General features: G+C 44.4%; 1 protein-coding gene across 4 annotated transcripts in view; it reads right to left on the bottom strand.

The window, feature by feature from the left end:
* GRIP2 (glutamate receptor interacting protein 2) overlaps nucleotides 1-27,647 on the bottom strand; it is a 480,102-nt gene that overhangs the window by 34,514 nt on the left and 417,941 nt on the right. For all 4 annotated transcript variants that reach the window (XM_073351295.1, XM_073351294.1, XM_073351297.1 and 1 more), the window contains exons 8-14: nucleotides 23,552-23,699; nucleotides 22,619-22,788; nucleotides 15,390-15,515; nucleotides 14,566-14,718; nucleotides 13,742-13,928; nucleotides 6,285-6,430; nucleotides 5,596-5,676 (exon numbers count right to left, since the gene is read on the bottom strand). In XM_073351295.1, coding sequence (XP_073207396.1) covers nucleotides 5,596-5,676; nucleotides 6,285-6,430; nucleotides 13,742-13,928; nucleotides 14,566-14,718; nucleotides 15,390-15,515; nucleotides 22,619-22,788; nucleotides 23,552-23,699 — 1,011 coding nt within the window. The remainder of the gene's footprint in view (nucleotides 1-5,595; nucleotides 5,677-6,284; nucleotides 6,431-13,741; nucleotides 13,929-14,565; nucleotides 14,719-15,389; nucleotides 15,516-22,618; nucleotides 22,789-23,551; nucleotides 23,700-27,647) is intronic.

The raw sequence follows: 27,647 nt of genomic DNA, 5'->3' as shown, positions 1-27,647 counted from the left end.
CAGGCGCCTCGCTGCTACTACAACACACAACAAATAAATGAATAGGAGTTTTGGGTGAATACATTTCTTCTGAGGTGTTTTCCTGTGCATACCATGTGCTTTCCCTTCTGTTACAAGGTCTGTATCAATATTCCTGTTTTTATAATCCTTTAGTGGTTTTTAATAAAGCCAATTTCACCCCTCACCTTGTGTCTGCTGCATGTAATCATAAGGGAGAGGATGCATAGTCTTGATCAATATACAGCCACCTAAAATGAGGGTTAGCTTAATCAATTACATTTCCCTTTAGAAATACATTTAAAAAATACTGTGATAGGACTGACCGCATCGCTATCTGGTGGTATCAAGCATGTGCCAGCTGTATTAACAAATCCCTATAGAAGCCCCCCCCCACACTGTGCCTTCAGCATCTCCCATTTTGCCCCATCCCCTGCCTTATGATCTCTGCAACATTTTGTCACAGCTGCTGTCCTTCAAAGAGAAGCCTAGACTAGATCATTCTATAGCTGTAGCTCACGAAAGCTCACGCTCAAATAAATTGGTTAGTCTCTAAGGTGACACAAGTCCTCCTTTTCTTTTTGCAAACACAGACTAACACGGCTGCTACCCTGAAACCTGTCAACAATAGGTGTCACTGTTGATTGAAGCAAGACACTTCCCACTCCCAGAATAGAGTATGCAGTACAATAGGATAGTCTATCCGCCTACTGAAACGTATTGCTTCCTAAAAGGGAACTGATCTACACTAACAGTTTAAATTACGCTTTTCACGTACGCTTGCTGATATTTAATTTAGATGTAACCAAACAAGTCTTTTACTTTATTTTATATAATGATAATTAAAGAGGAACCAAATTAAATTTTAACAAACTGGTAGGCCTTCCAATTCATTTTAAATAAATAATCAGTTTGGCACATAATTGGAAATCTTTACAAAAACCAACCTTATTCATTCTAAATAAGACGCAACAGCTATAGAAATGAAAGGTTTGTTAAATATAATCTAATATGCCATAATCGCTTTGCCCCAATGATGGCAAGAGATACAAGCCTATTATATCTGAGCAAACCCTCAAGGTGTTTAACAGTCACTTAGTATTTAATTAACACAGAATAGCTCTTATTAACTAAATTAAGTCTCCAATGCCCTTCCCATTCACTGCAGTCCACTGAAGAGCTGGGCTCATTACCTCAAACCTTGAATACAGATTTGCCGGGTTCTCAGTTACACTAAGCCCCTTTTCAGAGTAGCAGCCGTGTTAGTCTGTATCCGCAAAAAGAAAAGGAGGACTTGTGGCACCTTACAGACTAACACATTTTCCACTGAATGCATCCAATGAAGTGAGCTGTAGCTCACGAAAGCTTATGCTCAAATAAATGTGTTAGTCTCGAAGGTGCCACAAGTCCTCCTTTTCTTTTCACTAAGCCCCTTTATACTTCACTTCACATTCACTTTCAAACCCGTTTACACTGCCAAAGTGGCGTCAAGAGTCTTTTGTATAACTGATGCCTTGTCAGCGCAAGAAAATTATATTGGATTTCACCAAGTCAGTTGAGAGAGCAAAGTTGGCCTAGTGGCTAGGACACTAGGCTGGGACTCAGGCCTGGTTTACGTTTAAAAATTAGATCGACCCTAGCCACATTGCTCAGGGCTGTGAAAAACTGTGTGCCCTGAACAACGTGGTGAGGTAGACCAAAGCCTCAGCTGAGACATGGTTAGGTCAACGGAAGAATTCTTCTGCCTCTTTGAGAGATGGATTACCTACATCCACGGGAAACCCCCTTCTGTCAGCGGAGGAACCATCTACACAACGGTGCTACAGAGGCACAGCTACCGGGCTGCAGTCGCGCCACGGCCGCAGGTGTAATGGAGACAGGCCTGCAGAAGACCCAGGCTCAACTCTATCCTTAGCCGGGGACTTCCCGCGTGATCTCTGGCGAGTCACTTAGGCCTGATCCCTACTTGAACGTTTAACCAACTGTTTCAGTCAGGAGTGAGATTTTTTTAAAAAAAAAATGAAATAGTTATATAGGTAAAAGCCCTAAGATGGATGCAGTTCTATAGATATAAAGGGGACTCATACCAGTACAGTTATTCTCCATCCTAGATGGGAATAGCTATTCCCATATAAACCATCCTTACACCAGTCCAACTACATCCACAGTAGGGAGGTTGGACCACTATACTAGCATAATGAAAGCGGAAAGCTTTCTAGTGTAGACAAGGCCTTAATCCCTCTGTGCCTCAGGCCAGGACAACATTACAGACTTATATCGGTAGAACTATGTTGCTCAGGGGTATGACAACTCCCCCCCCGAACAACATAGTTATACCGACCTAAACCCCTGCGTAGTCAGTGCTGTGTCAAAGGGAGAGCTTCTCCTGTCCACATAGCTGCCACCTTTCAGGAGGTGGATTAACTATGCTGATGGGAGAAGCTCTTCCATCGGCATAGTACCGTCTTCACTAAAGCGCACCAGTGCAGCTGTGCCACTGTACACTTTAAGTTCCTCATCTGTAAAATGGGAATAATAGCATGGCCTACTTCAGAGGGGTGTTGAGAGAATAAATACACTAGAGTGTGAAATACTACGGAAATGGGGGTCAGATAAATACCTAAAATACAAAGATTGCCATCAGTGCAGGCCACTCATGTGGGCAACTCTTGTTTCGGTTTACAAATGCCAAGGCAAACCAGTTTAATTAAAACAATACAATGTTCTCATGTGGACAAGGCCCACATACGTTTTAAAGCATCACACACTTCTCAGTGTGTTTAACAGCACACAGGGATAGTTTAAAGGCTACTCTAGGAGGTAAGAGCAGACTCCGGAAGACAACAGCTGGTGACCCTGGAAGAGGACAAAGAAGAGTGAGCTCAAAATGACAGCGCTGTTTGGCTGTGGTGAGTGGGCAGTAATAAAATGCGAGATGGTCAAAACCCTTATTTATTGTTTATAAACCGCTTTCAGTCCCCCGCCACGTCTGCTGGGATTCTGGTGATCTCAGCGTTTACAATATGATGGATGAAGAAGCTCAAAACACACGTCCACTTGGTATTTTTAATAGGATGCATAATGATTTGTATTGGTAAATTATTCCCCTCCAAGGAGGCTGAGCACATAACTCACACGCACCAGCGCTTCCACCGGTTATAAACACCTTTTGTTATTGACTGAGACAAAGCAGCATTTTGCCAATGTGTAATTAAAGAAATGGCATTAATATCATAAAACTGCATTTAAGAATAAACATGTATAATGGAGGATGGGGAGGGGGGGAGAGGAGAAATACCAACTACCAGCCAGGGATATCTAAGCAAAGGGAGCAGGAAAAAAAGGTGAATCTGAATCAACTACAATAAAGTAGCAGTCAAAATACAGTTCCCACTACCAGCTTTTCCCTGTATCATCCATTAACTTTAACGACAGGTTCATAATTAGAATTGCTTCCAGCAGGATATTTACGCTACCATGTATCTATTTATTTTCAAAATCTTTAGATACTGGGCCAAGGTAGAATATTCTGTTTCTGTAAAAGTGCTAAAGTGGAACAGTTCCACGTATTAGCTGAAGCTGCAATGTTAACAGAAAAGACCACCGTGAAGTGCAGGCTGGCATAGGTCATGGGCCCCTCCCTAGACCCCCAAAATGGTCCCAGTACATGTGAGAGGTGTTGTCTGAGCACATGACTGAGTTCTAATCCTGGTTAGGAGAGTGATTCCCATAGTAACCTTGATCAAGTCACTTAATCTTCATCTCAAAATTCTGCCTCCATCATCTGCAAATGGGAATAATACAGAGATTTACCTATGGCACCTTACCAGTGGCACTGGGATAGATTTGTTATTTAATTTTCAATTACCTTCCTACTATATAAAGTGTTATTGTATTAAGAAGAATGACAGTTTAAATGCCTATTTAACAGCAACAACAAAAATGCACCCTGCAGTAAAACTCAACTAGCCACTGGGGGAAAACATTTTATATAGGTAAAAAAAAAAAAAATCATTCTTCTAATCAATCAGCATTTTCCTGAGGCTAAAACCAGTCAAAGGACTTATTTGAAGGAGATCAGATACTGACTACACAATAAAACACAACTAGTAGTTTGCATGCCATGCATGCGTACCCACGTCTGGAATACATAAAGGGACCATCACTTGAAGAACCATTACTAGTTCTTACTGCCATAGATTATAATCCGTAAAAGATTTAGAACAAAGTTGTGTGATTTGAACAGAATGCACCCAGAAATAGAGGAGAGCGCTTCATGGGGCACATTCCAGCAGTCTGGACGAGTAGACAGGTCATTATGAGCCTGTTCTCTACATTATTGGGTCTACAGTCACACATTGCACTTACTTTCAACTGTACCACACGGAGTACCTCAGAGTCCTTTGTAAACAATTAAACCTCACAACCCACATGCTGCTCTGAACCAGGGAGAAATAAAAAAGTATTCTGTTTGGATCCGTAAAAATGGTTGTTTTAAAACAAGTGCACACTCCCTTGTGCTGCGGCTCTGGGTGCCTCATCAGAATAAAATACAAGTAATGGGCAGCCGGAACAAATAACAAAAAGTATCATTTTTAATTTTTTCCTTTAATAACAAGCCACGATTTTCAGAGAGAGAAGCCTAGAATTAGACTCATGTTTAGGCCTGCAAATAAAGGACCTGACATACAAAAGTGTTCAAAACCTAGGAACTTCAATTCACAACTGTAGTTAATTCAGATTCGTTTTCCTGAGCATCTCTGTGTAGACAATTACTCTTCCCCTCTGGCCCATTTAGTCCACCAGACTAGCTCTACTTAGATGTTATAATACAATTCAAATTATTAGCCTTGGTGCAGGAATTACTGGGTGAAATTCTATGGCCTGTGTGCTATGCTGATGGTCAGATTAGATTATCACAATGGTCCAATATGGCCTTAAAATCTATATCCAAATGTCTTGTCCCAAATTCATACAGTGGGTCAGTGTAAGAAATGTGACTAAAAATCAGGAGCCTATATGTCCAGTTCCCCTTTCTAAGCACTAGATATACTTTCCTCCCTGAAAGGAGAAAGCCTTCACAGGTGATCCCTAAATCTTATTTTGGCGTTTGAATCTAAAGCAGTGATGGAAACTGAACAAGATGGAGGGTTTTGTTTTGTTTTTCTCTTCTGACTTGCTGCTTCTATCCAGCATATGCCTCTTCTCTGTACCTAAAGGTCTGCAACTGTTGTGTTCATCTGGTGAGTGGTGGGTAGAGAGGAAAGTGATCTAAAACTTCACAGAGAATGACAAAGATGAAATTGTGACTCCAACTGCCATTTCTTAATTTTCACTGTATTTTCTGCCTGGCAGTTTAAAGAGTAGGAAGTAAATTGGTCTCTCTCTCTCCCTCTGAACATGACTCAGGCCTTGATTCAACAAAACATATGCTTATCTTTAAGCATATGCTTAAGCCCCATTGATTTCTAGCACATTGTGGGCACTATCAAAACCAAATAATTTCTGTCTTTATTGTGTTCCTCTAGCAAGCTAGATTGGAAGCTAGTGGTGGCTGCTACTGCCAGCCGTTGTAGCTATAGTCGAAGCAGTACTTACAGCTGATAGTAATTCCAAGCTCCACACCTCTTTTCTTGGGCAGTTTAACATGGAAAGTACCACTGCTGGGTATGACAGACTCTATAAAACCAAAACAGAGAGAAGAATAAAAGTAGGAAAGGACAGATTTTTCAATTGTTTTGATGGACCATTCTGAACCACCGAGAAAATTAGTTTTAAGACATATATTATAGGTGTTGATAAATGTAACATACTACATAATTTAGTCCATTCAATGTACTCATGGTTAACAATGGCAATCTAGATTTTTAGGAAAATTGGATTAAAAATATACATATTGTATGTACTGTTATCAGTAGAGAGAGAATAATCAGGAGGTGCAGGATTCAGAGGCAGCTCTGCCAAGCACACACACACATAGGAAACCAGTCATTGCCTTTAGTCTCCTCACTCTCTTAAGTCCATACATTTATAAAATATCTGAAAAAAAAGATGACCTCTTCACCTATTAAGCATGCATGCCCACTAAGAGAGGTGGCTTCTGGATAAAACAGGATTTAGACAGGGATCGAATGTATCTCTCTATTGCTAGCTCACATCAAATCAGTGGCTCTTACCAAGGCTATAGAATGTTTATGGAGCAGGCTTTCCCTATATCGGGGCTAATAAAGAACTACCAGAGCCTTTTGGGGGATGCTGTGAGAGAGGTGAATGCACTGATTACATACCTGCCACGTCAAATTCTAACTCCAACACAACTTTGTTGGTTAGTGCTGCATCGCGCAAGAACTGATTGGCTTCCTCCATGGTCCCATCTTCAGTTGCAATGCCATTGATGGAAAGGACTCTGTCTCCGACTTGTAGCAGCCCACACCTGCAGTCCAGATCAGAAAAGGAGAAAAAGCTCAAAGACAACTATGAGTCACCTTTGCCAGACAAGTCAGTCACAATCTACAGATTGACTTGGAAGAATTCAATTTTTATTTTTTCCAACCATTTTGATGGATAATATCAATGTTTATTTAAAGCATTTTTTCCTATTTTTAGCCATTTCAATTTTCACAGTTGCAGGAAATAAGACAACGGGGCGGGGGGGAATCCAATAATTATTATGACAGCAGTTGCTCAGATTCAAAAAGTTAAAGCTTTATATACCCCGTTAAAACACAAAAAGAGTCAACTTAACATGTCAAAAGATACAAAGTAAACCTCCTTAAATTAAAACTACTTCATTCTCAAGCAGCATTTTTCGTACTTTGCCTACCTGCAAATGTCAGTTATCGATGGAAATTTTTTTTTGTTGGTGTGTGTGTGTACAGTGAACTAGACATTTACTGATAAAAATCTGATGTTTCCAAGTCTATTTATAGAAGACTAAAACAGCTGACAGAGGCAACACACTGGGGAGCCATGCGGGGTCATGTGCCCCCCGAGATTTGCTGCTTGGCTTGTACAGAGCATGCTCAGTAACACTGCTGAAGCCAGCTGCCCTTGCTCTGCTACCGTCCCCCCTCGCCCCCACACACACACACCTGCAGGCACGGATCATCTCTGACAGCTGAGAAATGATAACATTAGACCGCAAAAACAAGATACATAGCTCTAAAATACACACCCTAATGTAGAGAACCTACCAAGATCATCAGGAACAAACTCACAAGCACGGATATTTTCAGAGTTTGACCTACTCTTTGCTCAGTCATGTTCTGCTCCCAAATAGCAGTTCTTCGGGTTTCCTGCAGTGTACACAGAGAAATCTCTCTGCCACCCCTAGAAACCAAACCCACAGCTGTGAAATTGGATAAAAACTAGTTGCCTTTGCTCTCTAACCATATCTAATGGTACACAGCTCTCCATGTGTGCATGTCTGAGTCTCCTAGAACCCAAAATAATGATACTGAAAATTACAGCGTCCTCCGATTAATATAGGACTAATATCAAAGTTACAATCCAATGAACTCACCAAAATGTCTCAGCAAATTGGATAATCATTCATCCCTTGTAATTGCATTTCCTGACGCCAAATGTACATTGATGCTGTTTACTGGCCTCGAAAGGCCAATATTATTGTTTGATGCTCTTCCAATATAACCAGAACTGACACTTTAAAAAAAAACCAAAACGTAACTGTGTAACAACTTTTTAATTCAGAAGAAACCAAAGAACTCTACAGTTGGGTTGGAGTTGTATAACTGTAACATGCATGCCACATATTGTGGGTTTCATCTGTGCATATGAACAGAGCAGAGTTTTTGCAAACACTAAGCAATACGTTTGCAAACAAACCCCAATCTCACCTGCCTTAACCTCAGAAGGAAATCTTAAGACTTCTGTGCCATCCACCACAGCTCGTCTTGCCTACCGCGTTATTCCACAAAGACATGAATGCAGTGCTGTACCTGGGCTTTCCATTGCCCATTGGGCAGTTTTGTCTGTCTCACACACAAACATGTAACCATTGAATTATAGCTAGAAGGAAGGGACTAAACCCATGAAATCTTTCCAAATTTTTCTTCTCTTGCATTCCTCTTTAGTTACCACAGCCAAGCACTGGTGCAGAATTCCAGGATTTATAGCAAGTTCTTCTTTCAGTCAACTTAGAATGGTCTCCAAAATCTCTCGATGGGTATTGGCTTTAAGTGTACAGGTGGAGAAAAAGAACTCTCTCAAGTTTCAGAACTCAGGTTCTCCAGCTCAGTGGGATCTTTATCTGTTACTGACCATGCAAAACCTTTAGCTACCCAATTTCAAATATCATCGATTTGTTTCACAGAGCAAACATATCTTAACAATCCCATACCTCACTCCAAGCACGACTGGATTGTAAGAGAACAAGTCACCTGTGGTATCAAGGTTTGTTACTACATTAAGAGGCCATCATGGACAAAGGAGACTAGGAAGTAGCTGTCATTCCAAACAAGCCCTGGATGCAACCGGCCAAGATGTCATGAGAGCACACTTACATTGTGGTGTTGAAAAATGCACATGCTCAACACCTTTTCTCTCTAGAGGTTGGAGAGGTGATTTTGCTGGGGGGAGGGTATTTATTAAATCTGTGTTATGTTATGGGGCTGCCTGGGTTACGTTATCCATGGAAAAATGAAGATGTATTTTTAAAGAATATGTCAAGGAGACCCAGAGATGCCAGGCACTCTTCTGTGTACTATAAATGTGAATCATTGCAGTTTTAATTGGCTGTACAATCAATTAGATGCTTCACTGGTCCTCTGCATGTGCAGCTACTATGATTTGATGTGGCTAGATGTGGAAATTGTGGCTTATAGAACTTAAGACTCCCAACGGCTGTGACAGAAAGATTTCCTTCAGCACTATGAACTCTGTTGCTGCAGCACTAGGTCTTACTGAGAAGGAACCAACAGCAGCACGACAAAAAGGTATTACATTGTGATCACAAGGTCAGCTAAAGACTGAACCGGCTGTGACACTGCCATGGTTTTCATCACGGGACAGCAGGGTCATTGGGTGCCCTCAAATAACAACAGAGAAGATGGCTGCCCTTTTCCTCACTCGAGCTGCTTGGACAGGAGACGCAGGTTCTTACGTTCCTTCGCTCAAGTTAGATTTTCCTCGCAGGTTTCTAAAATGTTGTGAAGTGAAGCCGTGACCTCATGTCCCCCTTGATGAAGGTGCTGAAGCCAGATGTGCCTTGTTAACTCTAGTCTACAGTATCATCTAGTGGTGAGTGAAGGAGACTGGGAGTCAAGACTCCTGTGTTATTCTTCTGGCTTTACCACTGACACGCTGGTCTTATGCAGACCAAACCCTCTTTCAGTCTTTTTCCCCACCAAGATGACACCCAACTTATGGGTGGGCTGCGTGGCTTTCATCAGCGTTTGTAAAGTGCTGCGAGATCCTTGGAAGAAAAGTGCTACCGATGAAAAGAATGAGGAGGCTGGTGTATTCTTGAGTGAACGACATACTTCTTTGTAACACTGGAGTTCATCGTGTTGGATGCCTTCACTTGGGTTTAATGTCTGCTCTAAATGAGCTTTACATTTTGTTATGGCTGATACGATGTGCAGGTCGCATCCTAACCTGATAAAAACTTGGTGGCAACTTTCACTGGTCACTAATTTTTCTCACTTGTGAGCTCTTAGTGTTACTGGCTTCCAGGTGCTATGATTAAATGACAAAAATCTGAGCAGAACTTGATTATCATACACATTGTAAGGAGAGTGATCACTTTAGATGGGCTTTTGCCAGCGGGAGAGTGGGGTGGGGGGGTATTTTTTCATGCTTTGTGTGTATAAAAAGATCTTCTACACTTTCCACAATATGCATCCGATGAAGTGAGCTGTAGCTCATGAAAGCTTATGCTCAAATAAACTGGTTAGTCTCTAAGGTGCCACAAGTACTCCTTTTTTTTTTGAGCAGAGCTGGAGATCTCAGAACCTAAACAGACTTAGATTTTGGCACCCAGACACAGACAAGAAAGCCTCGCCCATTCTCCTGGCAAATATGCACTCTCCAAAGGGCAGATCCTGCAGACTCTTCCTCCCGCGGATAGTGCCCTGAAGTCACTCTGGTAAGGAAGGGTTACCTTACTTGTTTCAGCAGCACGTTTAGTTACATGAGGGAGAGGGAAACAAACACATTTAGAGGCAACCAAGAGGAAATGATAGACACCCAGCTTATACCACTCCAGCTGCTGATGCAGAGGGCTGAGTCACAGCCTAATTTTCAAGGCCAGAGGGCTCAACCTGCCCCCATTAAGCAGAGTGACTGATGGGGAGGGAGGACTCTTAGATGCCACCAGCTGTAAACCTGATCACAGGGGTCTTTCCCTTGAAATACCTGTCACAGGGTCACTGGAAACAAACACTAGTTGGGTGACACATTGACTTGTTGCCAAGGAGAACTTAGCCTCTTCCTGCACCAATTGAAAGATGCAGTACATTCTCTTTCTAAACACAGCCTGGTGCTGCTGCCTAGTGTAAGGCGCTGACCTAAAACAGAGCACTCTAGAGGGGATAGGAATCAAATCCTCTCCCCTTCGCTTGGATTCTCACAGACCATTCTACAGCAGGCACACAGCACTGTCAGCTCATAAAGCAAGTTTCCACAGCCAGATGTTGCGTCTCTCACTCAATAGCTATTGGGAACTGGCTAGCTGCTTTCAAGAGAATAGTGGCTATACCGGGAATTGACTCAACTCACCGGAACTGCACTATGTCCCACCCCATTAAACAGAGAAAAACCCAAAGGCGGTGAAGAGGTGAGACCGGCCAATGAGAGAGAGTGAGTTATGATGGTATCACAACATGAGGCAGACCGCATCCCCATGGAGGACAGCCGGATGAGAAAAAAAAGCAAGACTAGGGAAGGAAAAGTTACATTCCTGGGCCTTGCGTCCTTCCTCGCACTCAAAGGGCTTTCCTTCCCTGCTCCGGAACGGCTCCCCCGGCTGCAAATGCTCAGCCCGTCTCCAACCGGCCTCCTGTTCCACAAGCATAGCCGACCAGGCAAACGCATGCTCTCTCATATACAAACCGGGGAGCCCAATTTGTTTGCACAGGTGGCTACCCAACGTTTGTGTAGCACAGAGACTGCACGCACATGGGTGAGCATGTCGAAATGAAGGCCAGCCACGAAAGACGATTTGGCCTCGTAAGTGGAAGAAAATGGCTGTGATATCTGGAGTAGTAGCAGTTAGAACAGTACCTGCTAAGGAGGAGAGAATAAAGTTCCTGGCCTGAATGGAGGTTAGTACAATTTTCTTTTGGTCTCCCTACATATCTCCTCTCTCCCTCCCCGCTAAACACCGACCGGATTCTATTGTGCCAGGAGGGCAACAACAATATGATGAAGGTGTTTTACCTGTGACTAAGAGGCTAGGAAAGGTGGCCTGCTATGTTGAAGATAGCACACATTGCAGAAAGTAATTTTCAACATCCAAATAATCTGTACTGCAAAGCAGGGAAGATAGTTCTCTGCAATCTGAATGCATGAAGGTGGTGACTGGCAGAGCGAGAATCCTGCTGGGTGGTCAGCTAAGAAGAAAAGCTGCCTGCATGACACGTTAGATCCAGGCAAGACCGTGCAGCAAGTCTCTGCTCTCGCTTGGGGCTTGGCAAGAGGATAAGAGAGGCAGCACTGATTCCAAACCCTCCTGGGAGAGAAGGCTTTGTTAATGCCTGATTTATAAAAGCAGTTTGGGATTTCACAACACGGTCCAACTCCACCACATTAATGGGAAATAAAACCACCGTCGCTTTTATAAATTGGATTTTAAATCCAAACAATAAAGGCGCAGAAGGCTTTAGCATCCCTACCAACTGGTGCCACAGCTGGACAATATTTTCAGGGAGACCTCGGAGAACAGAAGATACTTCTTTTCTTTTTGCCACCACCACCACCTCACAAAGTTTGATCCTAAGTATTTAAACTATATCTGCTCTGATTACGTACAACACAGGCTGCCCCACAACGTGGATACCGCGATGCAAAGATTCAGATTTTTTTCTGCTTGAGACTCTTAAATGCCACTAGGCCCTCTCTGTGGTGTGATCAATGTTTTATTTGTGTAGTGTGGTTTGTGGCAACTGAAGCCTTGCCAGGGAGATAAAACATTAATCAAGCCTGCAGAGATTTGTTGTGCTAGGGAAAGAGCCACAGTAGGAACCGGGAGCTATTTGTTACTTCCACCACAGCATTTGGCAGGACAGATCATCAGTGTAAATCACAGGCAGTTTAAGGAATTGTCCATAGGGGTGGGTGCATGCGGTTAGTTTTGAAACTAATGTACCTTGTTCAGTGGGAATTAAAAGCAAGGCTGTAGCCAGAGAATGCTATGTAAAAATGACTTCTTATTCAAACCAGCGGTGGTCTTGTTTGAGTCTCCACTGGTGACTTTACTGGCACTATGTAAAGACAATATTTGGTCCCGTAATCCCACAGGAGCCAAGGTAACTCTGGAAGTACAATCTCGATTCTATTCTGCTCCATGAATAATCATTGCTAATTACTCTGCCTCACTCTCAACATTGTCAGCTAAATTTGAATTGCAAGGGTCTTTTTACTGGTAACAATGTAAGAGGGAGGAGGAACAGATTGATTTTTAGAGCTTGAGAGTTATGTTGGGGAAAAAAGCCATGTGTGTGGCCCTTTGGCTGGAATACAGAACTTGGGCTCACAAGACCTGGATTTTAGCCCCAACTCCAGCACTGGCTTGCTGCACAACCTTTGGCAAGTCACTTCACTATGCTGTCCCTCAGTTTCCCTGTGCGTAAAATGGAGATAATGACGTTTAGCCACCTTCTTGAAGAGCTCCGAGATGCTGAGTTGGAGAGCGAGATAAGCATGCTACGTAATATTCTCTTCTGACCTGTGAAGCAAACCAACCTACTACTGAGTCTCAGTGAGGTACACATGGAGCCAATAGCGTCATTTTTATAGTCATTTCTGGCTCCAACTGCACTTAAAAACAAACAAAAAAAAAAAGACGTCACAAAGCACGTGGCAGGCAGACAAAACGATAAACACCAGCATTCAACTGCCACAGAAATAGACGCTTCAGGTAATGCTCACACAAACTGGGTATGACCTTCCACTGAAAACCAGATATCAGACAGCAGCACAACTCCTCCAGGAGATGATGGAGCCATCTCAGAGAAGGGACAAGGTGTTTTTCTGGGTGCACCTGTGCAATGCCAGAAGATCCTGTGGAATTCGCAGCCTCTGGTGCTTCACTAGAGCCCACACCTAGTTTGATTTAGGGCACAGAGCAAAGTGCGTTTCTTTATACAGGTCTTTGATTAGTCAAACCACAGGCCTGCTGAGCCAATTACAGTTAATTTTAATGAACTGTGACCATTTCGTGGTACATTGGCTTTAATTGTAGTGAAAACCCAAATGCTGCTGTAGTGGCCAATGCATACAAATAAATATTGATGCTCTCCTAGATGGGAAGGAGATTAAAATTAAGTTCCATGCTGGAATATGAGGAAATGCAATGTCTGAAACAAACCACCAGCAAGTAGGCCCTCCAGTACAGTACCGATTCACTTCCCTGTACTGAACGCACAAGCACTAAGCCACACCCAGTGAGGAACTGGTGATAATGAAAAGATAATCAATAAAAAGAGGAGTAATGGGTGAAAGACACGTCTTTGAAAAAGGAAACCATCAGCAACATCATGCAGTGATCAAGGGCAAGGTCTCTAACCTCTCTGCTGGGCTGTCGGGCTCAATAAATCGGACGAGGGGCGGGGAAGACAGGGTTTCAGTAGCAAAGATCCCACCCTGGAGTTGAAGGCCAAAGCCATTCAAGGGGTCTCCCCTTAGGATCACCTCTGTTGTTTCTGTGTGAACAATCTGCCCGCCGGGACCCACTGTACTAGAAGCCAGCGACACTGAAATGAGACAAAGCATTAGAGGCGGTGGTTAGCAGTTAGCTTTGTGCAAGGTCTGCAGAAACGTGGCTCCCGTGTTACCTCGTGGCTGCAAGTGCACACAAGCCATTCCCAACTGGCCATTCTGCATCGTTCCACGGTAAAGGAACACTGCCGGGGAGGGGAGCCTAACATGAACACACATGGAGGTGGATGCAGTATGTCACAGGAGCACCACTTATCAGCAGGGACAGAGGGGCAAGCTCATGATTTGCAAGGTCTCAAGCAAGAGCAAGACCTAAAAGATGCAGGCAGGAGAGATTGGGGGGGGGGCGGCGGGGCGGCAGTGATTAACTTGGGCCAGGACTCTGGCCCCACTGCAGGAAAGGTTGGAGTAGTAGGAGCAGTACAAATTAAGGGAGAGAAACTAAACTCATGACAAAGTTTCTCCAAACTCTGATCCCTGCTGGCAAAAAGGTGGGGAGGAAAAGGGGACTGCAAGATGCTGTCAGCACAGCATTCACAAAAGCACAGGGCCCACCAGTCTCTTCCACTGCTCGTGTCCAAGGCTGGCCCTAGTGAGGGCACCTGAGTAGGAAGAGGGAAGGGTTGGTGGCACTGAGATCAACACACCCTTCTAGCCAGGCATCCCACTTACAAGAGCTCTTGTGGTCCTTCTTCCTCTGTCTCCTCCTCATCATGGTGGCACGCGGGCTCATGGGTTGGGAGCTCCGAGGTAGCGTATTCGAATTCTGGCAGGGGAAACCTTGTGTGTTCATGCTGGGCGATGAGAAATTGGCAGCAACCAGAGCTATGCAAACACAGAACATGTTACATACCCACACGAAGAATAATAAATAAGAGAAAACAAACCTAGCTCACCAGCATGGTTAAACGCAAACTTTTAACTCGCCAGTTATACATCAAGCAAGCAAGTAAGCAAGCAAGCAACTACTTCAGCAGATTAAAACAGGACATGCTTTCTGCTGGAAACTTCCATTGCCTAACCACGCATGCACTCACTGGCGTGTTTACTGTAAGGTTGCCTATGATTACGCTGGGCACACTGGTGTGTTACTGTAGGACTGTCTCCTCCTTAACCAAATATGCTGGTATCATTAGTATAGAGTTGCCTTCTTTGCAGCATGTCATCAGCATATTGTAGAGCTGCCCAAGAGCATGCCTAGCTAGTTACACTAGTGTGTTATTATAGGGTTGCTCAGCACGCTGGGCTTTATTGTAGGGTTGTCTGCTCCCCTCCCCCATGTGCTGGACTGCACACACTCACTTAACAATAAAAACCTCATTACGGATTTTTGGACACAGATTTGGAGACCAAGGAAGTGGTGGGTCACATTCTGGATCGATAACCTTGACAGTGTTCTTTAAGCTTACTGTGGGAGGTGAGTGGTCAGTAAGCACGACCGCAGAGCTACTAGCTCTTGCGGAGAGAGAGACACAAATGCTTAGTGGATGGGTTACATTTGCAATAATCTTGGTTGGAGGTCTGGTTCCAGGTGGGTGTCTTGCAGTGCCCTGGATGGTGGGTGTGGCAGTAGTTGACACAGGGATCCCAGCAATGGTGATGGTCACTTTTCTGCACCTTGACTGCAATCAGCACACACAAGAAACAAAACCACAAAGACAGGGAAAAGAAAATTAAGATAAGCAACGAGGAACAGAAGCCTTTGAGGATTCAGCCATTGGGAGAGCTGTGTAGATCAGTGGATCAATGCATTAGCCTTTCCCCACGGGGGACTTTGAGTCAAGTCACATTAGCACCACTTTATTGAGCCAGGCACCATGCAGGCGTCTCATGCACACAGTTCTGCCAGTCTCGACAAGGGCTGCAACATATACCAAACTTCCACATCCCCACCAACGTCCCATTGGTAAGAACAGCCATAATTTTGTTTGGGTAGGAAAGCGGTGTCAGGGTGCAGTGACAGAGTGTCAGCAGCAGGGATGTGTCACTGAGTAATGTCACAGCACAACAACAAATGGATGACGTGGATGTCGGAAATTTGCTTCCCCAAGAACTAGGCTTCCATTCACCTCAGAGCCGCTGGCGTGAATCTAACCCAGGTCGGTAGTGCCCAAGACTCATTACCATCTGAAAGCTGTTGTATAGTCACGGGTATTGCTTACACTAGAGCATTTTAGCCTGAACTCCTGGAAGCCTGGTCTACACTGGGGCTCCTGCTGGTGCTAACACTATTTCAGTGGCACCATGCGCTGGGAGCCCTACTGTAGACAAGGCTTCAGAGGCTGCAGGAGGTTTTGAAAGGGAGTCTTGTCTGCTGTAGGGTTCACACCTACACTACCACTGGTGCAGATGAACTAACAGTAGCACTGGTGGGATTTTTCCCCCTAAAACACCCGTACCGTAGATAGGGCCAATGCAAAATGCATTTGTGGTCACTATTTGTTCACCAGTGGTCAGGCATCTATATAAAAAATGACTACCAGAAAAAGCCAAAGATTGAAGGGTCTCTGAGACAGAACCATCCTCTTACCAGGGCAGAACTAAACATATTAACAGAGCACCACGGGGGATTCCAGCCAATGCTGAACACTATATGTGCATGCTGAAGGGAGGTCAGTTTTTAGAGCTTCATCTGGCACCTTTTACCAGCAGTAACTTCACCAACCAACAGATAATGTCACACCTAGGCCAAGGCTAATGGTGATGGGAGGGACTCCTGTCATGTTGAGTTGTGGGCTCCAGAGCACTCACCAAGGCAGAAGAAAGAGGGAAGGGTTTTTTGTTTGTTTTTCATAAATCTTATTAAACACACAAACCGCACACACTGCGCCTCCACTCAAACAGAAAAAGGAGCCTACATTACAGGAAGTCTACATAAAAAAAAAGCTTTAAAAACCAGGGCGCAAACATGACACTTGGCAAACATGCAGGAAGCCACTCGACGGCTTTCCTTTTTATCCCTTCTTCCAGCCCAGCACTTCAGGGGTTCCATAGCAGCACAACGGTTTGCCTGTGCAGATCTGATTGTAGGATTAGGGTCCTAGAGCATAGTCTCCATGCAGGAGCTACCTTGGCTTCACGATACCTATTTATGGTGCCATGCACACTCTTTGAGGTGAACAGATAAATGAATACCAAGATGCATGCACATTTTCTGTTCTGTCTGAAGTGATATTTGAATGTTTTCTTATCAAGGCCCCTGGACCAAGAACTGGCCGTGGCCACTGACGTGGTTTGATTTCCTACTCCCAGAGCACTTGGATCTATTTCCCAGGTGACATGCATCGTGCTATCTATCTATCTATATTTTTGTTTCCTGGTGGGCAATGCTTGATAAAATGAGCAAATTTGCAACAGACCCTCTTTTCAGCAACATACAAACTGCATCCCACAGCAGACAGTCACTGTAGCCATGACTTATAGTGGAGCTCTTTTAACCTTTCACAGACTGATAACCATCCTTCACGGATGAGATATTCTCTGCAAATTGAACTCTCTCTCTCCAAGTGTAATTGCTGGCAGCACAAGCAGGATCAGCTCTTACCAAGAAACAGATCTCTGACAAGGACACCCGCTCGACTAGTGACTTCGCCACACAGATTTGATCTAAAAAGTTATGTTCCCTGATGATCTAAACACTGGAAATAAATTCTGCTTATGTGATACCCATCACACTATAGGCTTCCATAGGCACTTTACACCAATCACATTGTTCAGCTCAGGCATTTCCTCTGCAATTCGGTGTACTTGTTTCTCTGCGTCCCGTGTGATTTATTTAGCGAACTGAGCAGATGAGAAACTATCTGCTTTTTAAAAGACATGGCTCCAGCTATGCAGTTTGCATGCTGTGAATATAGGGGACACTGTCCAGTAGTTCAGATTAGGGTTGCCAACCTCTAGGAGTGGCCTGGAGGCTTCAGGGAATTAAAGATTAAGCCGTGTGTTGAAACCTCCAGGAATACGTCCAACCAAAATTGGCAACCCTAGGTCAGATCCAAAACACAGGAGTTTTGTTCTCATAAAACCAAATATTAAACAGTATTTAATGAAGAGTAATTGACATTCTTGTGTCTCTATGGGATGTCAATGGCATCTACCCACCTACGCTCTGCTGCTCTCCAGAAGGCGATATTCTAGGCCTTACACACCTGCCATCCACTGAAGAAGTTTACCTGTTTTGTGTTGCATGGCCCATTTTTCTTGTGCCCTCATTTGTTCCCAGATTCACATGAACAGGATACTGCAAAGAGGGTGGCAGAGTAACACCCACGCCCTGCTCCATGTACAGCCCTATGTACCCGTACAAGATCAACCACCTGAAGCTTATTATGTGGTCCTGGGGGTTAATCACTATGGGGCAAATTCATACCTGTGCTGGCATGAGCACTGGTGGAGGGACATAGCGGAGGTGGCTTGTGCTTCCCTTATTCTGGGCAGCCAGGGTCCCACTGCCACCCTCCTACAGCCTCCCCCTGCCCTTGCAGTGGGGGAAGGGGAGGGACTTACATGGAGGGGGTACTAAGACCCTCTGTGCAGGGGTTATTCCCTGGGGAGGGGGGGAGGTTTATGTCTGCCCTACAGCCCCTTTGCACCAACCTAGACAGTATAAAGAGGCTGCAGGGCAAATATCAGTTTGGCCCTAAGAGCTCAATCACTTACGATGCAGAGGGCCACCCATTCCCACGGAGGTCAATGGGAGCAGAACGTGCTCAGCTTCTCGCAGGACCAGCCGCCACAAGAAAGCTGCAGATGCCTGTAAGGCAGCATTGTTCACCAGTTCTCCCACTCCTAGACCCCGCAGATAGCGGCCTATTACTTCACTAAGGGCTCAGCTCTATGTATACATACACACACACACACACACACACACAGATAGATAGATAGGAGCAGGGAACATTTAAGGACATACACCAGCCTGGATCCACAGCACACAGAGCTCTGCTTCATATCAACGGCCATTCAACGTGCAGCTCAAGGGCATCTGTTTGTTTTGACCTTCATTCGTTAAACAGTTTAAATAACGTGGGAACAGTTGTCACTTTCATACCTTTTGCCTTGAAGTGCCATGATTATGCTAAGAAATTTGCACTCTGGATTGCTACTACGGTTGGCGGATCTAAGTGGGGATGGGGGGAAATGACTGGGTACATACACAAAGCCATCCCTCCATTAAAGGTACCTCCTGAATGCATGTGTTTTGGAAGGAGATTAGGAGCAGGGCACCAAAGCAGGAAGGAGAATGCTCATTTTAATGGCTGTTGAAAAAGGATTAGTTTTCCATTTTTCTTGGGCACCTGGGTCAAGTCATTAGCCCCTCTGCTCAACTGCTCTAATTCTGCACAAATTAATCTAGGCATTTTAGAGCTTTAAACTTTTCTAGAAAAGGAGCAGTTATTAGGGTTTTATGATTCATTAGATTATGCTAACGGACATTACAAATTCCTCCTTTCCCAAGTCATCCTGGAGCGGTAATGGACTGTGAGCTTCGCCTTGGGCTATTATCGGTCACCAACGACTAAATGGGCGCGTGCAAGATTGGTGCCCTGCAACCAGACGACTGAGAAAGCACCATAGAGGTGATTGGAACTGGCAGTTACATTATCTGATCCTGGGCACCATGAAACACTAACAATCAGTCTCGACTTATTCAGTCCCCAGAAAGAGCAGGCCTGCTGTGCAGAATGTGAAGTTTACCCCTTAACAGAGCAGGCTGGGACTGCATTAAATATTATGGTATCGGCACTGAATTCAGCCTAGGTTTAGATGAGGATCCGACCCTCTGCCAACTCTTGTCTTATAGGAAGAGAGATTAAGGCACGGTGTACACTTGGAGCTGGGGGTGTGATTCCCAGCTCACATGAACATATTTCATGCTAGTTCTCATCTGAACCAGCATGCTAAAAATTGTAGCAGAAACACTATAACATGGGCAACAGCAGCGTGAGCTAGCAGCTACGAGTATAATCCCACCTGGACCCTGTGGATAGGGCAGCTAGCCTATGCCATGATGGTCCATGCTACCATGGCTACACTACCATTCTTAGCATGCTCCTTCAGATGAGAGCTGGCACCAGGATGCCCACACAAGCCAGGAATCACTCCCCCAGCTCAGAGTATAGACGTACCTAAGGGCACATCTACACTGCAATCGGAGTGTGACTGCAGCACTTGTAGCTATACCCATGCGATCACAACTAAAAATACCAGTGTAGACACAGCAGCACAGGCTTCAGCCTGGGCTAGTAACGCAAGTACATGCCCAGGGTCTCCAGCATGCTTGTCCAGTCTGCACTGAAGTCCATGACATTGCATTTACATTGCTATTTTTAGTGGTGCTGGTGTGGGTAAGTCTGCCTGCACTGAAATCACACCTTGGGTTGCAGTAGAGACTTACCCTAAGACGGATAACAATGAGGCTTCCAAGGGTGAAATCCTGGGGGGTTTGTCATTGACTCCTTTAGTGATATTTCCTCTCACTGATTCTTCTAGTCCACCACCTTCTTCTGCTCAGACTCAGGGGCACATGATCAAGCAGCAATTACGGCAGTGCTGAGCAGGAAGACCAGCACTCATGTTTCTGCATTTTTTCCATAACTGGACCAACTTGTGGTCTAATTCTCTATCTACTGGCATCATTCACAAGGCAAGTGCCAGGCCCTGCACAATTAAAGATGCACCTTGAAAGCCAGATGCCTATGTAAGGATTGTTGAATAGAAAAAAAAATCATTTTGGGGTACCCTTGTAATAATTGGGCTTACATATTTATTTTAAATGTAAACTCAATTAAAAACAATATAAAGTTCATAAAAAAAATCACAACCTATAACCAATGTTAAAAAGGATGACCCCTCCAACGCTCCTAAATTAGTCTAAAACAAAAAACTAATATAGTTCAAAAAACCTATTAAAATCATACCTAGTAAACAAAAAAGTAACACCAAAAATAAATCAAAATTAATCTGAAATGTTTAGCCTAATTAATAAACAAAATGACAAAAATAAGCTATTCCACCCACCATTCCCTTTAAAAGTTCTTTAAAAAAAAACTTTAAAAAACAAATTAAAAACTGAAGCAACTAAAGCAATTTTCACCATCATAACTGCCACCCCCATCATCTGCCAAGACCCCAGGCCTTCATCATCATCCTATGTGATGTCCTGACCAAACAGGGCAAAAGGAACGTTATCAAGGATCATCATCACCACCTCTACCGGCTCCAGCCAAATCCCAAACACCACCTACAATAAAATGAAATCAAACTTTAACAGTGGCAGCAGCAGCTCCAGCCTATGCCAACTAACTTTTCTCCTTTACCCAATCTAAAACGCTGTCAAACAAGGGGGGGGGTTTCTTCTAAACTCTCTCTCACTGAAAACAAACAAACCAAAAAACCCCTTAAAATAAAAGCCTTACTTAATGCTTTACATTTCAAATCCTTCAACTGTTTTTCTTATTAATAATGAATGTTAATAGTATATTTGCCACAATAATAAGCAAGGGTAAAGTCCCTGTAAATCAAACCTGCATTTAATGTTAAACAGTAAGTGGGTTATGTTAACACCATTAGCCCTTTTATTCCATCTAAATTAATACAACAGGACTAAGGATGTGAGCTTAGCACAGCTTGTGATGCTGCAGAGCAATGGATTCCCAAGTCAGATGTGCCCATACAAGCCTAGAGGTTAAAAAGAAAAGGAGGACTTGTGGCACCTTAGAGACTAACCAATTTATTTGAGCATGAGCTTTCGTGAGCTACAGCTCACTTCATCGGATGCATACCGTGGAAACTGCAGCAGACTTTATATACACACAGAAATCATGAAACAATATCTCCTCCCACCCCACTGTCCTGCTGGTAATAGCTTATCTAAAGTGATCATCAAGTTGGGCCATTTCCAGCACAAATCCAGGTTCTCTCACCCTCCACCCCCCCACACACACAAACTCACTCTCCTGCTGGTAATAGCCCATCCAAAGTGACAACTCTCTACACAAGACGTTCTGGTTAAACTTGTATTTAAACTTGGAGAGTGGTCAGTTTGGATGAACTATTGCCAGCAGGAGAGTGAGTTTGTGTGTGTGTGTGTGTGTGTCCGTCCCCGGGGGGAAAAAAAAGGGGGAGGGGGTGAGAAAGCCTGGATTTGTGCTGGACATGGCCCACCTTGATTACCATGCACATTGTAGGGAGAGTGGTCACTTTGGATGAGCTATTACCAGCAGGAGAGTGAGTTTGTGTGTGTATGGGGGTGGGGGTGGGGTGAGAAAACGTGGATTTGTGCTGGAAATGGCCCAACTTGATGATCACTTTAGATAAGCTATTACCAGGACAGTGGGGTGGGAGGAGGTATTGTTTCATGATCTCTGTGTGTATATAAAGTCTGCTGCAGTTTCCACGGTATGCATCCGATGAAGTGAGCTGTAGCTCACGAAAGCTCATGCTCAAATAAATTGGTTAGTCTCTAAGGTGCCACAAGTACTCCTTTTCTTTTTGCGAATACAGACTAACACAGCTGTTATTCTGAAGCCTAGAGGCTAGTCACTTTTTTCTATTAGTTTACTTGACAAACTTCGTCTCATCCACTGTGTTTCAGCAGAATGTCTATTTTTCTCCCCAGATGTCTCTCCCTGGAGCTATCCAATGTTTTATGAGAACCACGGTACAGATATTATGTCAGCATTAAAAACAAACAAACAAGGTTTGGCTTCTTACTGCAAGTACACACCTGTGTCTGGAGGTTTCAGGGGGAGTCTGCTCTGGTGAGCAGGGAGTATTTCCAACTTGACATTTTCCGAAGTGGTGGCTAAGAGCTGAGTGGCCTCTAACAAGGAACAGTGCTCTGTGCTGGTGCCATCGATGGAGAGGATGTGATCACCAATGTGCAAGGCCCCACACCTGCAGAGGAAAGACACAGCCCATTATGTAAGAGCACAGATTTGTGTCCTGTGGTTAGGATTAGAGTTGGGCAAAATTCAGCAATTTTGGTTACCAGGGCTTTCACGTGAACCTGTTTTCTTCTCAGTTTTCTGATCTCCCCTTTAAATTTCCAGCTTCTAGCAAATGAAGCCAAAAGCTCAAAGGGTGACAATCAAGTTTGGATTGGTTCAGTTGAAGCCAAATCAAAAACCTATGAGATTCTAATATTTTGCACCCACAGGATAAGTTGGCTGAAAACCCAGCCAGCTTCTTTATGAATATAGGCCGAGTTTCAGGTGTACATTAAATCCTGGCAGCCAATGAAGGAATTCAATGACAAGACTATTACACTAATCATGACCTAGGATTGTAGAAAGGCCTGTATTTCCTATACCCTAGCATAAAGCAATAAAGTGTATATAACAAATGGGCACAAGCCAGAAACATCAGCTCTACATTTTTGAACATCTCAAGGCTTGAAGATATTCAGATGTAGACTTCATATTTGGGCTCAATTCTCATATGCATTGGATCAAATTTGTTGCTGATGAATAGAGTCCAATGAGATTTTTTTTAATCCCACCAATTTTGCACAGAATCCTTGGACATTGCTTAAAAAAAACCACATTTTTTCTAGAAACTAGTGCATTTCAATGGGGGAGAAGTGGAATATAACTCAAATGGAACAAAGTAAGCAGCAGAGAAGACAAGTGCAACACTGCCATCTTGCTCAGGTTCATACCTATCCACCACGCTGGCGGGCTTGATCTTGTCAATGACTATGACCTGTTTATTCCGATGTGTGCCTGTTGTCAGAGTAATTCCTAGTGTAGATCCAGGAGTCTTGGCTATTTCCACTAGTAACGGACCGGAAGCATTGGCTACAGTATCTGAAAAACAAAAATAGCATGGAGTTTTAAGACAGTTCTATTGCAGTTTTGCCAACTATAAAGTATCGAGGAAGGCAAGGTAATTTGCACGTTCACCGGTATAGACGGAATCTTAAATACCCAGTTCTCTCTATCCGCCTCTTGCTGCACCTTTACTTCCTCTTGTGTCAATACATAAGTTCTGTGGCTTCAAAACAAAGATGTGGTAATAGGTTCTAGAGCTATTACAAAGTTGCACCAGTTTCCACATGACCACCTTTTATTACATTGATGAAATAAGATCAGGCCAGACAGTACTCTAAGACCGTGTAATACTTATATCAATAATATTAAAAGCAACTACAATGCTTATCTCCTGGGAGGTTAGAGAGGGTTGCAGAGTGGAGAGACAATGCACTAGTTCTCTTCCTAGAAAAGTACAAAGAAACCCAGGAAGAGAATAGAATCCTATATTACCAGCTATTCCGAGAAAGGCAAGTGGGTCTGCACTTAAGACTGGGAGCCAGGAACTCCTCAGTAATCATGGCTTTGGCACAGACTCCCTCTATGGCCTTGGACAAGTAATTTCACCTCTCTGCCTCAGTTTATCTATCTATAAAATGGGGCTAAAGACCCAGACTTACCTATTACCTGACAGGAGTGAGGAAATTTTGTAATTTGTTAATGTCTGCAAATGTGTTTTCATTACAACTAACCATCAGATGTTGTATTAGAGATTGTTCCTGCTCAGACATAGACAGACAGACAGAGAGAGAGACAGAGGAAGATTCATATATTCATATCTTAACTCCCTTCATATCCAATAAACTATTTCAAGAGGAGAGGGGGGGAAAATCTGGATACCAGGCATCTGACTGCCTAGATAAGGGTCCCCCTCCTCCCTATGATATTACCTAAAGCCATTGTAAAGCAGCAAGATTTATGAAGCAGATAAAAGTTTTTACACTATGCAGTCCACAGCCAGAGTTGGAGCCCTCCCCAGCACTCTGGGATGTGTGTAGGCGGAGAGCTTCACGGAAAGCCAGCCATCCGCTTCAAAAGAGCAGCTAATAGAATCACCTCTGAGAATTCCTGCATTCGAGGCCTCCAAGGCCCTTGATTATTCTGGGCAAGGCTTTTCTCTTCTACAATATGCACACACACTAAAGTGCTGATGTTATCTGACTACAATTGGAGACAGGGCTCACTCCAGCTTTCAGATAAATGGGAACGCATTGATGTATGGTTCTTCCTTGTGATTTTACACTATTCCTCATAGACACTAACTCTCCGATGAAGTGAGCTGTAGCTCACGAAAGCTCATGCTCAAATAAATTGGTTAGTCTCTAAGGTGCCACAAGTCCTCCTTTTCTTTTTGCGAATACAGACTAACACGGCTGTTACTCTGAAAACTAACTCTCTGGACACAACCAGGTGAGCAGAAGTTTCCTTCACCTGGGCTTTTGCCAGATATGCAGAGCTTCAGTTTTCTAGATCTCAGTTAGACCCTGTTCACAATGGCTTTTTACTCCCAATTGGGAGTCATGTTTAAGCTTGGTTTGAATAAGATTCGAGCTAAAACAGTTTTTAACATTAGTGCCAATTAGCAACTTTCAGCGCATCAGGTGAGACTTTGATCCACAGACAAATCACAAACCTCCTTAAAGTCAACGGGTGTCACACTTTCTTTCAGACTCAATGAAAGGAGCAATTAAATTACGTCCTTTTCGGTAGTAGAGAGAGCCGAGTACAAACAATGGAGGTACAGCCCAAGGCACCTTGCAGGTCAGAGCTAAGCCATCTGGGTTGAGGGATTTAGGATACTGGTTTTTCAGCCTGTGTGTGCTAGGCCTCATCTACACTGGCAAGTTTCTGGGCAGTAAAGCAGCTTTCTGCGCTGTGACTCCCGAGCTGCACACGCTGCCAAGCCACTGAGTGTGCAGACACTGCACAGTTGCAGCGCTGTAAAAACTCCCCCCCGGACGAGAGGCGCAGAGCTTTCTGCACCGGGGGCACTGCGCCTCCATGCCAGTGGAGACACCCTGGGCGATTACAGCGCTGCGATTGGCCTCCGGGAGCTGTCCCACAATGCCTGTTCTCGCCTCTCTGGTCATCGGTTTGAACTCTACTGCCCTGCCCTCAGGTGACCAACCGTCATCTCCACCCCGTAAATTCCTTGGGAATTTTGAAAGTTCCCTTCCTGTTTGCTCGGTGATGTGTGCAGTGGTCTCAGTGCACCTTTCCAGGTGGCCATGCCGGCTCCACGCACCAGGCGATCCCCCGCTGGGAGCGATGCCAAGCTGCTGGACCTCATCAGCATTTGGGGAGAGGAGGCTGTCCAGTCCCAGCTGCGCTCCAGCCGTAGGAATTATGATACCTACGGACAGATTTCACAGTGCATGACAGAAAGGGGCCGTGACCGGGACACACAGCAGTGCAGGGTCAAAGTGAAGGAGCTGCAGAACGCCCACCACAAGGCGCGGGAGGCAACCGCCACTCCAGTGCTGCGCCCACGAGCTGCCGGTTCTACAAAGAGCTGGATGTGATACTTGGTGGTGACCCCACCTCCACTGCGAAGTCCAGTGTGGATACTTCGGTGGCTCACATGCCAGTTGAGAGTGGACTGAGCCAGGAGGAGGAAATCTTGGACGAGGATGTGGAGTGGGGAGGGGGACCCAGAGGAAGAGAACGACTCGGAGGCCAGAGATGCATACCAGGAGCTCTTCTCTATCCCAGAGTTGTTGGGGGCAGGAGGGTTGCAGAAAGCAGGCTTGTGTCTGTATGATGTGTGTACCACCACCGAGCGGTGGAACAGGCTGTTGATTGACTCCCTCGCTTCACAGGAATCTGCCTCAGAGGTCACCAGGAAGCTCTCATGGAGATACTGGGCAATCCGCTCACAAAGTTTCCACACACAAAGTTTCACAGAGTTAACTCCATCAGTTTAAACACATACCATTCGTAAAACCAGTGCAAACAAGCCCTGGGTCACCACATGCTGCTGACCTCTAGGACAGTGACCAGGGATTGCCCTCTGTTCATTTTTTAAAAAGGCATTTGTTGAAGAGAGACCAGCCATTCAAACTTGTGTCATTGTGCTAGGGAAAGACAATTTACTCTTCTCCCAAATTAGGATCAGACACCTGCAATTTAGCAAAATTAGTTCGGAGCAATTAGCACAGGGCTATTAAGTTCAAAACTAATTTAAAAAGAATTGTTGAGAAAAGTCAGCAGGCAAAGTGAATGATCACATTATTGAATCAATTTCTATGGGTCCCTTCGGCACTACGGAGAGGTTACTGTGGCATTAGGCACTTCAGCACCTTCCTCAGGCCTGGAAAGACGGTGCTGGTGGCAGCAGCAGAGAGGGATAGTCAAGAAGCCCTAAAAAATTAGTCATCTGGGCATTTCAGGTGGGTGGCATGCCGCATAGGTAGAACAAGGCAGACTAGGTGCTACACTCCGTAACAGGGGGAAGGTACCCCAATCCCACTACAGATCAGAGTAAAGCACAGTTCACTGTTGGTAAGAGTCTCTCTCACAAGCCAACACAGTTTTAATTAGCTGTTTGGCAGCTCAGAGCTTAAGAGATATCCAACTCAAACCTTCAGTGTCCGCCAAGGGCCATACGTCCATTACTGCTGAGCTAACAGACCAGAGCCCACTGCTGCACAGCTTAAAGATACACAGCAGCTTTCTAATGCATGTCATATTTTGTTAATCAATAATGGAGCCAAGTCCCGGTAAAGCAAGTAATACCTTGCACTATTATATTGACTTTCACATAGGGATCTCAAAATGCTTTATGGCCAATGAAGCCCCTCAGCAGCTCTGGGAGGGAGGTATCACGGTCCCCATTTTACAGATAGGGAAACAAAGACATTGAGAGATAAGCGACTTACGCAAGGACACATGGTCAGTCAACTGGTAGCAAAGATGTGACTACTAGAAGCCTTCTGACCCCCAATT

The sequence above is a fragment of the Lepidochelys kempii genome, chromosome 7 (genome assembly GCF_965140265.1).
Source record: "Lepidochelys kempii isolate rLepKem1 chromosome 7, rLepKem1.hap2, whole genome shotgun sequence".
In the NCBI taxonomy this organism is placed as follows: domain Eukaryota; kingdom Metazoa; phylum Chordata; order Testudines; family Cheloniidae; genus Lepidochelys; species Lepidochelys kempii.
This window is presented reverse-complemented; position numbering and strand designations above follow the sequence as displayed.